This window comes from Anthonomus grandis, chromosome 14, assembly GCF_022605725.1.
Source record: "Anthonomus grandis grandis chromosome 14, icAntGran1.3, whole genome shotgun sequence".
Classification (NCBI taxonomy): Eukaryota; Metazoa; Arthropoda; class Insecta; order Coleoptera; family Curculionidae; genus Anthonomus; species Anthonomus grandis.
In genome coordinates, this window is record NC_065559.1 from 20,048,542 (window position 1) to 20,061,490 (window position 12,949).

At 32.4% G+C, this 12,949-nt stretch overlaps 1 protein-coding gene across 1 annotated transcript in view; it reads right to left on the minus strand.

Moving 5' to 3' along the window:
* Positions 1–8,760: 8,760 nt before the first annotated feature.
* The window catches only part of LOC126744679 (uncharacterized), a 28,225-nt gene continuing 24,036 nt past the window's right edge, over positions 8,761–12,949 (minus strand). Inside the window, exon 4 of the mRNA XM_050452191.1 lies at positions 8,761–9,058. Within this exon, the coding sequence (XP_050308148.1) occupies positions 8,798–9,058 (261 nt within the window). The 3' untranslated portion in view covers positions 8,761–8,797. The remainder of the gene's footprint in view (positions 9,059–12,949) is intronic.

Sequence of the window (12,949 nt, forward strand, 5' to 3'; positions counted from 1 at the left end):
GATGGGTCATACGTATATAGTCATGTTTGACGATTCAGATGGAAAAGAGTGGTTATAGCATCAAGTATCTAGAGTACCTATTCACTTTTGATCAGAATTCTGAAGCAGTCAATAAAAAAATAAAAGAGATTACCCAATTGGTAAGCAAGTTTTTAGGTTCTGGGTAAAGTGGAAAATTCCTTAAGCTGAGTAAATAAAGTCCTATTTTAAATCTTTTAGATAGTACAGGTGATTCGAAAAACCAGGAGTCGAAGTTTTAGTAAATAGTTATTTTACTGACATTAATCAATGCTTTGCGTGAAGATGCTTCCAAGTATGAGTACGAAATGAGCAGGCGATAAAACGTGTTTGTCTCTAATGGATTTTCTGGAAAAGGCTGAAGATTTTTGTATTGCTTGACTTTTTCTTAAAAAGATACTCCTGAAATTCAATACGGATTTTTTATTGGTAGGTTTAAAATATTAGTTTTATTTGGCCTATTGAAATGACGATATCAGTTAAGATAAAGTTATTGTCTTATTTTGTGAGAAATTCTAATCGTGTAATTATAACAAAAATTTTTTTGATAAAATTAGTCAGAGGACTTAGGGTCAGGATGAGAGTATTGGTTTTAATTTAGCAGTTCTGGCAGGTTACTTTAAAAGAATTACTACGATCAGGGTCAAGTGGCGTTGGGTGATGTGAGTTTTATAAGTCGATTAAATTCTTTATGGCTCCGCTTAGACAAAAGGAGACAAGCTGTTAAGCATTACTTCCAACCATCTAGGCGCGCGAATCTTCTTGAGGCTAATATAGCTTATCTTTATGAGGTCAGAGCTCGTCTTGCCATTCTGAATATAAAAGATGCCGAGGTTGGGCCAAGTCCCGGTAAAAAATATCTGTGTTTTCATTATAAGAAGCCTGAGCCATTATCATTGAGCTATAGGATGCCCTCTTTTTAAGCCTTAATTTTGCTTCTGTTGTAAGAAAGATGGCTTTATGGTCAAAAATCGTACTGCTAAATTTCCCGATTCCCACTTACTTATTTTCCGACTTACAAGTCGAGAAATAGAATAAAGCCTGCAGCTAAACCTGAATAAGGTAGCGCTAATAATAGACTTAAACCCATACTCAATTTTGTCCTTAACCATGCCCAGAATGATCCATGTCCTTACATGCGCGTAGGTAAACCATTTTAAGTAAAAAAGTTATAGGTCTTCTTAATTCAGGTGCTTTACGAGTTTTTTACGAGATTGCTAGTCCTGGTTGGAGGCTGACTAAGTCACACCATCTGCGTATCACACTAATCGATATTAGGTGTAATTAATGGTGTTTGTCTGATTTGCCCGAAATTGGTCCTTTGGATATTAATACTGATAAATTAGGACCAGTAGCCTAGATTAAATGAGCTATTGGATAAAAGTTTTGCAAAAATAGGTAATAAATTCATTTGCACAGATCAGGTAGAGCATGTCATTCTAAGTAAAGTAAGACCTATCAAACAATGATGGTACCGTGTAACCCCTATAATGCAACAGGATACTGATAGGGAGCTCGATGAGATAATAGAGTTTGGCATGGTAAAAAAAAAAGGTTCTTGAGCATTCCGTGTTATAAAGTAGGTTCATTCTGCCTTTATGTAGACTGCTGTAAGGTTAATGCTGTCTGTGATCGCGATAATTATCCTCTTCTCAAAGTGACTGATCTCTGGACAAACTTTCTTAAAGCAAGTATATTTTGACCTTGGTCATCAAATTAACTTATTACTTACCAATAAGTTGCCAACCAGTTGCTTAGAATTCTCTTCTCCCTACAAAGCTTTTAGTATCAAATCGCAGATTTCTTCAATTAAAGACAAGATACAGATAGTACAGATAAACTATTTTCTGGGAGGGAGGTTGCAAAAAGTTTGTTTAGAGAGGAATGGTCAAAAAATACTTAGATGTGATAGAGGTACAGCTGGGCATTGCACAGGGAAGCATTTTGGAGTCTTTTCTTTTCTAGGCCTACATAATAGACCTACCAAACTCTGTAGTTAGCGATTCGTCAAGTTTAGTTAATTTTACTGATGACTCCAATTTTCTCTATTGGAATTAAACTTTGGATGCACTTACCAGGTCAGCAACTAAAACATTAAACGAGGCAGAGCGGTAGTTCAGTGGAAACAAGCTTTTGCTTAACCCGGCGTCAGTGTGGTGACATTTATCTGTTCTTTTAATGTGGTGGGGTATGTCATACCCCAAATAAATTCATTTTAAATTAAAAATATTTAGTTGTTTTAGGTAGATTTTTTGGATGGAATATATTAATACATCATATGAGATAAAGAATAAGTAGTAAAATAAAAGTAACAACAATAAAAAAAAATTATTACGAAAAATTGAACCTATTGTCAAAAACAAAGTGTATTTTTTCTAAATCAAATTATTCAACAAAATAATAGTTTCTAGGAGTAAACAGTATTAATTTAACCTTAAATATAAGTACAGAATGAAACAGAAAATAACATGTTACTCAGAAATACAATTTTGACAGTTCTCACATATAATAAAAGAATGCTGAACGCACACAAAATTTGAGCATTTTACACAAGTAAAGAAAGATTTACGATCATTACTTCGTGTACAAATCGTGCATCTTCTTGCAAATCTCTTGCGTTTTCCTCGTGGATCTAATGCCTGTTGTTCGTGTTGCCTTTTAAACATCTTACCTTGCAGTTCCCTTGGCAACCTTGTATTTTGAGAGCGCGTTTCAGTATAATCAGCAATGAGCTGATAGGCTAGGTTTTTCAAAAATACTCTCCTATTTATTTCATTTTGAGTAATAGCTCTATATATGACTAAAGAGTTAATTCCCGCGCAATTCGATAGAGCATAAAATATAGTGAGTGGCCAACGCCTACTATTACGGGATACATCATAGGATGCAGAGAGTTCATCTACTACATCCACCCCACACTTGCTAAAATTATAAATAGTTATAATTTCAGGCTTTTTGTTTTCTGCGGTTGACACGTCAATATCGAGAGTGTGATGTAAAGTGGACATAACTAAAATAATTTTTTGTTTGTTTGGTATGTAGGACGTGAGCGTAACATCTTTTTGAAAGCCGAATTCACTAGAAAAAATTTTACGACCCTTAGAGACCAGAAAAGTTGGAGAAAACTGTCTTTTATTTTTTCTGACTGGACCAACGGCCATAAGCTTATGTTCCTTTAACAAATGCAGTAATATTTCAAAGCTGGTAAACCAATTGTCAAATGTGACGTTTCTCCTGAGCCTGAAATTGGTGCGACATTGTCTATTTACGACAACAAATGGTTTATTACTAACTGTATAGGGTCCCTCAGGTTGCGCACCTACATATACTTCCATATTCAAAACATAGTAAGTTCTTGCATCAACTAAAGCCAAAATTTTAATGCCGTATCTTGCCGGCTTGTTAGGCATATATTGCCGAAATGCACAGCGTCCCCTAAATGCTTCTAGCCTTTCATCTATAGTTAGTAACTCTACTGTTAGATAGTTAGATGCTTGGGGTGTAATTGTTTTGACTGTTTTGTATAAAGCGCTCAAAGACTGCCCGAATAGCGTCTAATTTATCAGTTGCTTTACGTTCATTTCTATTCTCAGTATTATCAAATCTCAAACAACAAAGAATTATAGTAAATCTTTGTAATGACATGGTTTTACGAAATTTTTCTATTCCAGAACCATTTGAACAAAAGAGATCATCTAAATTTAATCTTGCCGATTTATATTTCCCTGCTAAAAACAAAAGACCAATTACTGCCTTTATTTCATTCAAACTGGTCTCTTTTACAACGTATTGATGATTTTCACTATAAGACTTAGACTTTTCTGCAAGTTTTTTATTAGTCCACTTGACAATATCGTTCATAATAGCATTATCCATGAATAACTCAAAGCATTCTAAAGATGTTTTTGCATTTGTGCCATTAGCTTTAACACCTGGTAAAGTGTTATAATATTTTCACTACGAGTCCTTAGATTTCTAGGGTAGCATACCTTAGCCCATTTTGTCCCATCTTTTCCTATGTAGTGCAGATTTCGTTTCGCCTTACCTTTATTTTCAGTTGTTGTTTCTTGCGTTTTTTCTTCTTCGATCTCTTCCACATGTGCTGATTGAGTCGTGCTTAGGTTGTTAATTTCTTCTTCTCCCTCTCCATCATTTACATCTATCATAGCGTCTTCCTCGCTATCACTGCAGTGATCACTTCCGTTTTCGTAGTTCTCTTCTTCTTCACTTTTTGAACCTATTGGCGCTTTTCGTTCGTCTAACACTTGCCATAACTTAATAAGACGCTCTTGCTCTTTTTCAAAGTCACCCATTACTAAAAATTTAATAAAACACATTAAGAATATCACCTACTAAAAAAAAACTAACAATTTCACAAAGTATTGAAAAATTAATTTACCTGTGTGGTGGGGTATGTGATACCCCAGAAAACTTTGAAGACGTGTGGTCGCTACAGAATCAACAGGAGCACTGATTTGGCCGCGGGGACAGGATGACTGAAGTATAATTGGAAGGTACTAAGACGTCGGCGCGCTCCTACAGTATACTAGAAAATCGCGCCTAATTTAAATTTACTGGGGTATGTCATACCCCACCATGACGCCGGGTTAACTATGAAAAAACTGTTTATATTTGTTTTAGAACAACTCAATCCCGCAAAAAATACCCAGAGAATATCAACTTTCTATCGCAGAATATTAGGCCTTCTAAATCTGTAAAATTTCTTGGCATTTATATCGACCAAAACCTTAATTGGCAAGATCAACTGCAAAATTTAATAAACTGAACAGAGCATGTTTCTCTATAAGGGTTTTGAAAAATTATGTAAGTCAAAAAGTCCTATTATCAGTATACTATGCCAACTTTTATTCTATTTTGAGATATGGGGTGATTTTTTGGAGTGGAACGGTTAATAGTTCTAAGACCTGCGTAGTCTAAAAAAAAACAATTAGGGTTATTTTGGAAATAGCACCAAATTAATCGTGTCGGGGCAAGTTTAAACAAGTAAATATTCTTTCCTTCTCAGATACCTACATATTTGAATATATCACGTTTGTGTTTCAAAATTTTCATCTCTTTGCCGATTTGTTACACGAACATGAATATGACACAGGAGGCCTCAATTTACATATCCCACCACATAAACTGTCTTTAACGCAAAGAAGTCCCTTGTATGCTCTACATATACTCTGCTCTCCAGTCTACAAGGAAAATTAAAAGGGATATCTTTTGAGTGAGGATCTTCTGGTTGAGATTTGCGGTTTAGTTTTTTTTTAAATTAACAAAACCAGTGGCGCTCTTTAATTTATTTTCATTACTGACTTAACTTACTATTACTCACTATATTATGAGTTGCAAGCATTTATGTTGCGCTAACCGCATCCTTTTTAATTAACCTCTGTTGCACTTGAACTTTTCGTCCAAATTTTGGTTTTATTATGTATTCATTCTTAATTGATTATTTACTTAGATAAACAGTGTGCGCAATAACTTACACGTTCAAACGACATTAGTAGGCGACATAAAAGCAAACATTTTTAAAAAACTGCGATGGATTTATTTCTTTTTAACAGTAATACCACTGTTTCAAAATCCTTTGCCAGAGAGAACATAAAAAAAATTAAAATCACGGGATGTAAAGACTAAAATATCTATTAATGTCTGGGGATTTATTTTTTAAATATATTTTTTTAGTGTTTTATTTAAAAAATGTCAAGTCTTGGCATTTATTTTAATAAGATGTTCAAAATGGCCGCCGCCGGCTCTTTTATGTTGCTGCATCTTGCAGTTCTTGACGAAGCCGATTTTCAGTATTATTTTCCGTTTGGTATACAAGTTTTTTAAAGTATCCCCATAAAAAATAGTCAAGAGGATTAAGGTCAGGTGAGCGCGGCGGTCACGATACCACTCCTCCTCTGCCTATCCAACGATCTGGGTAAGCACCATTTGGATATTCTGACTATTCGTGCACTATGTGCTGGCGCTCCGTCGTGTTGCAGCCACATTCTTGCCCGTAATTTCAGAGGCACATTTTCCAAAAGGTTATTAAGTTGGTGTTTTAAAAAATCTAGGTAGCTCTCTCCATTTAATCTGACCGGTAACTCGAAAGGGCCAATCAGCCTACCACCGAGAATTCCTACCCACAAATTTAAACCAAATTGGTACTGGAAGCGATCTTGTCTTATTATTCTCGGATTTTCTACAGCCCAATAGTGAATATTAAATCTACCAGGTCTTTGAAATGAAAACTCATCGGACCACAAAATGCAGTTAAAAAAGTCCAGGTCTTGCAGACAGCGTCGAAGCATTTCTCTGCAAAATGCTACTCTAGGCGCGTAGTCACGGGGTAAGAGGGCTTGAATACGTTGCACGTGGTATGGATACTGGTTGTTCCTCCGCAACATGCGATGTATCGTAGCTATAGCTAATCCAGTAGCTCTAGAAATTCTACGAATACTTGTAGAATAGCTCAGAAAACAAACAAACATCAACATTCCAATTTGAAGGTCAAGCGCACTTAAATAGTACCAAATTTGTGGTATGCAAGCAAAAAATGTGGTATGATTTTATTTCTTTTACGTTTCATTTTTCTAAAAATTTCCTTAACATACATTGATCAAATAATAAACACTTAAGGTAAATGTTTTTATTGAAAGACTAGAAATAGTAGGAAGTTTTTAAACATTGGTTTAAATTCCTGTAGGTCTTTGTGTACTGTGTAGTGCTTCATTAAATTGTTAAAATTCATTTTTGAAGAATCCAAAAACAAATTAACAAGATTTTCTGCAGCGAAACAAAAAAAAATTACACTACACTTTTATTAAAAAGACTCGACATTTGTTGGAATAAAAACAAAAAAATATATTAAAAAAATAAAGCCCCAGACATAAAAAAAAATAATTTTTTAAGCCAGAAGTAAATTATGGAAAAAACCTGAAAAACAGCTATAACTTCTAAACCGTCAAAAATCGGAACACAACATAGGGGGTTATTGTGATTCCAAATAGCCTCCCCTACCCCCCTTTTAGTTTGGACCATGACTTTTAAAACACCCTGTATAAATTATTAAAGTGTTTTAGTAAAGGACCACAATTACCCTATTAAAAAAAAGTATACATTGCTGACTCCTAGTTTATGCCTCACATAACACTTTTTTTTCTTTGACAAATAATCAATCCTTAAAAAAAACTAATTTGTAACAGGCATGAATTAACAAAAAGAGTTTTATTCACTACTAAGCCCTTTCAAATGATTTGTAAAATCTAGTTGGCACAAAAAAGGTCCCAATAAAAGGTTATTCGAACATCGACAAAAACTAGTAGCGAACCGGGATGCGATTGGAAAACAAAGCCGCACTATGCTGTTCATAGTTTAAACAATAGGGTAGCTTCCGGGTTACAACGACAGTACACAAAGTATCCAATTTTGTGTACATATTACTAAAACATGGATAAAAATATTGCTGGTCATCGCAGCTCATGTACTTCGTTATGTGGTGAGAAGTGGAAATTCGTGCTGGAACATAAAAATGTTACCGCAGTTTTTTTTTAAACATTATTAAATGGTTTGTATGATGAAAACTGGAAAGATATACATAATCAGAGCAAAATTTTCTATTTCGGATTTAATACGATATTTATTAGTAAATTATAGGATTTTGGCATGTAATTATATGTTTATTTGGTATTAAATGCACATCATATTTCATTTGCCCAAAAAGGCGAAAATTAGCTTAAGTTACTTTTATCTCTTAAACATTAATATTAATTACAAATAAGTAGTAATATAAAAATTAATTTCTCTACTAAATATTTAAGTCTTTGATTTTTATAGAGTCGATACATAAATGTAAGAAAATTCACAACTTAAAAAGAAACGATATTTTTAGTCACTGTAATAGCTAAATAGATCGTGATAGACACATGATCAAATTTTCCTAAAATACACACAAATCGACAACACGTATTTTGTACACGTTGCAGTTCTCGCTGCGTAATTTTATCAAGACAAAAATAACAAACTATAAAACAGTAATATAAAATAGAATACACTAAATGAACGACACTGAAAGTTTTTTTTTTACTTAAAATTTAAAATGCTTGTTAGCATAGAACAAACGCATACCTAAATAACACCTCTGCAATACAGCACTAATATGTCTCTAAAATTTTAAATAATAATTATGTTTATGAGCCTGTTCTATCATTTGGATCAAAATAATAATTTAACTGGATATCGCCAACATATTGGTATACCTTAGAGCTCTCTAAGACTAAAGAAAGATCTGAAGTATATGACAAGAATGAGAAGAACACGAATAACTATTTTATTATAGAAGGGGAGCTGGCCAATGCGTTACGAAAAGTGTGATCGGGCGAGGCGAACGTTAGTTAAAAAGGAGATATGAGTTAGTGGAAATAGAAAGAGAGATAGTTATGGTTCGTATATTGCTTTAGGAGCAAGAGCAAGAGCATGCACGCGCATATTTTTTTTTCTTATATTTTAGTTACTAGCTCGTTTTTGTTGTTCAATCTATTAATTATTCTACGCTTAAAGTAAATAAAACTATAAATTCATTTTAAAGTTCATTTGTTGTGAATTTTCTAGTGAATAATAAGAAATTATAGCAGGAAGTGGTACAAACTCTGAATATGAAAGTGGTGTTTTATATGATATAATATAATAATGAATTATTTATGAATTTTTGATTGATCTCATACACATCTAAATAAAAAATGACGGTTACCAGTAAATGATAGATATATTTAAACAGGTTAGGTTACTTATAAATATTAGTTAATTTTTCTCGTTCTTCATCAGATAACTGTGAATATGAAACACATTTGACATCTTCTTTTTTACCATCACCATCTTTTGCCTTAGACTTCCCTTCAAAACTCATAAGGTTTCCAGGAAAATTCGCAATTCCATGAAATACTGACGAAACTCCTTGATTCCATAAATTTTTAAATTTCATGTACGTATCTTCAGTTCTTATCGGTGGCTCTTCGCACTGAGCATATGGATTATAGGTGTGAGGCTAAAGTATTTAAGAAAATTTTTATTATACGTCAGACATAAATTAAAAAGTTTAATCAATTTATTAATAATTAAATATATTACCCTATATACTATTCTTATACCTATTTTAACTTAAGGTAAAATTGTAAATACTTTTGTTTTTATATACTAATTTCATGGTAAATCAGAAATGAAAATTTTACCACTATGGTAATAGATCTTGCTTTATCAATCAAATACATTAATTTTTTGATACTCTATTTAATGAAGATTAGTTTTGCATAATGATTTCATTTGTAACCGTATTCGATTAAAAAGGTTATTTGCGATTTTTTCATTACAAATAGCTGTAATGCATATTACTAGGCAACTAAGCCTCTAAATTAAAATAGTCGCGTTTTTGAAAAATACTTCAATTTATTGTAAACATTACAATTTTTGATGGTTGTTACATGACACTGACAGTTTTTACATTATAGTGTATTTGCCATCAATAATCATAGGCAATACCATTTGAATATATCAAAAACAATTCGAAAGTTTAATTAAAAATATCCTGATTTACAACCAACCGAAAGCAGAATGCTTGTAAGATTTAAATTGAGCTGGGTCTGTTTAACTGACTACCGAAAAGTAATTTTCCAAGGATGATTGGAGGTCAATATGGGTAATAATTCCGTTCTGTAGTAAGATATTGTGTAAAAAGCTAACCTGCGGCTACGAGGCATCGTTAAGAGGAACGCAGTTGTAAGTGTAAAATAAAATATGACTAATTTTGTTTATAAAATGCTTAGCAGGGTATTCAATGCATAATCACAGAACACTTAATAAACAAACATAGAGGAATACTGAACGAAACGGAAATCCACGCCACTGAATTCTTTAATATTAGTCAAACTTTTAGATACAATATCTTGTTTATTTTTTCAAATGCAATATAACAAAAGAAATACAAGTAAATTTAATAAACATCGGCAATAAATACATAATGCCCCCAGCCCTCAGGAGCTAGTACGCTGTGCGAGGACTTGCTGGTATTTTTTTTTCGCCTTAATATAAACCTAAATTGCAATAACAACAAAACTAAACTAAGTTACAAAACAAACAATCTAAACTATCAATCATCAAAACAAAAAAATCAAACAATTCAACAAAACATTTTTATAATAGGATTACCAAACTAAAGACCTACTGTATTTTGTAGTCCTTTGAAAAACTGTTATTACCGTACTGCACCAAAGCAAGACACAGATCAAGATTAAAATTAAAGGGCCATATAAGTGGGCATGTTAATTTCTAACATTTACCAAACCATCAATAAGCTGTCTATTTTGAAGGATAATAAATTTTTTGATCCTACTTTTAACCAATCTCAATGAGTTGCTACCTAGAATGATACCTCTCATTTCCACTGGTAAAAAATTATAACATCTGGCAAGAAGATAAGTAAAACAATGTTGCCCTATTGTCTTCCTAGCTCTAGTGGTTTGTGAGGAATTCTGTTGACGATTTCTTGTATTATACTGATAAGTAATTAATGAAATGTTTGACTTATATTTGTGTAAATATGTTAAAATATTATAAAAAAATATTTGACGAATATCGAAAATTTTTGTTTCACTGTACAGTAGATCTGAGGAATATAGTCTAGGTTTTTTATAAATAATTTTAATGATACTCTTCTGAACGATTTCCAGGCATTTTAAAAATACGTCTCTAGCCCCTCCCCATCCTAAAATTCCGTATTGAAGACGAGATTCTACCAAGGCATAATAAATTATTTTTAAATGCGAAATGCTTAATATTCCAGCTAAAAACTTAAATCTACCCAATAAAGATCTTAAGGTATTTGCAACGTTTTGTCTATGAATATTCCACTTAAGTTGTTCGTCTATGGTAATACCTAAATATTTTATGCTAGGTACTGCTGAAATATAAGTTATCTTATCGTTCAATTGAATATTTAACCTATCATAATTTGGAAGACCATCTCTGTATGATGAAAAACGCAGAAATTTAGTTTTATCATAATTCACACTCAATTTCCTGCTCGAAAACCAATTAAAAACATCCTTTAAAACCTCTTCTGAAATTCTTTTTACAATTTCCCAGTTTTTTTCGGTAAAAAATAAAACTGAATCATCCGCGAAGCTAATAATATCTGCTGAAAAATTTGTTTCCAATAAAGAGTTTAAGTAAATTATAAAAAACAAAGGTCCTAGTATAGTGCCCTGAGGTACACCGCACTTTACAATTCTTGTTTCGCTAAAAATATTTCCTATGGCAACCCTTTGGGTGCGACCAGATAAATAATTTGTAAATAATTTATGCGGTATTCCCCGTATTCCAATATTATCCAAGTCCTCCAACAGTTTATGGTGGTCAACTGTATCGAATGCCTTAGCCAGATCCAGGAAGACACATAGACAAGGATTACAACCATCGAGAGATTTGTAGATTTTTTTAGTTAAATTGCCTATTGCGTCTTGGGTACTAATGCCCTCGCGAAAACCAAATTGTCTGTTTGATATCAAGTCGTATTTTTTAAGGTAGATAGATAATCTAACTTTAATTAATCTTTCGTAAACTTTTGCTATGCTATTTATTAAAGAAATAGGCCGATAATTAGATGCTAGTTCCTTATCTTCTTTTTTAAAAATCGGTTTTATTACAGCTGTTTTCAATTCCGTCGGTATGGTACCCGTCTTAAAACTAAGATTAAAAATATGTGTTAGAGGTTCGGATATTAACATTTTTATTTCTTTAAGAGTCTCAGCTTTTATTTGATCATACCCAGGTGCTTTATTTGGTTTTAATAGAGTTATTTCTTTTTCGATTTCTGTCTTATTTGTTTCCTCAAGAAAGAATGAATTAGCCATTTTTTTTAGTTTGTTATGGCTTGGTTGAACTAAGGGTATTTTCTCTGCTAAACTTTGCCCAACGTCAGCAAAGTAATTATTAAATACATTCGATATTTCTTTTCGATCTGAGGTTATTTGGTTTCTATCATTCTTTATCTTTAGAATTAAAACATCTTTCTTTTTATTATTTGTTAGGGTATTTATGGCATTCCAGAGAGATTTGGTATGGGACTGACTATTTTCGATTTTTTTATTTATATAATCTTGTTTTGCTTTTTTTATCAGATTATTAAGATAATTTTTATATTGATTGTATTCAGCCCTATACCTATCAGGATTTGATTTAAATTTCTTATACAATGACTCTTTTGTCTGAACTGACCTTATAAGTCCTGGGGTAATCCAGATATTTCTGGGTATATCCTTTTTTTTAACACGTATTTCGTTTGTGCTGTCCACAATAAACTTCCTTAAAACATCAATAAAACAGGAATAACAATCTTGTACATCAGTTTTTTCATACATAGAGGTCCAATTCATTTTACCTAAATAGTCTCTAAGTTTATTATAATCTATATAAGTTTTTACATTATTTGCTGATGAATAGTTAGCCTTAGGAATTGAAGGTGTAAAAATAAGTTGTAATACTATTGTATAATGATCTGTAATATGCGTCTTTATAACACTAGAATGACTATCAAAATTTTCTTAAAATTTTTTTATGAAGAAGTGGTCGATACAGGTGGCTGAATTATCAAAAACTCTGGAATTTTTATTTATTAGAGATAAAAAACTATATTCAGACAAAATATTTAGATAGTTATTACACTCAACATCATTTCATTTTTTTATATTTATATTTATATCACCCGCTATAATATGACTATACCCGAAATAAGCATTTCGACTTTCTTTAAGATAGTGAGCCAGTCCTGTGAGGAAAATATCCGTATTTGTTGATGGTGGTCTATATATTCCAGTTATGACAAGTGGCCTGTTATTATTAAGACAAACATGGATTTCGGGACATTTACACTCCCCTATTTGTA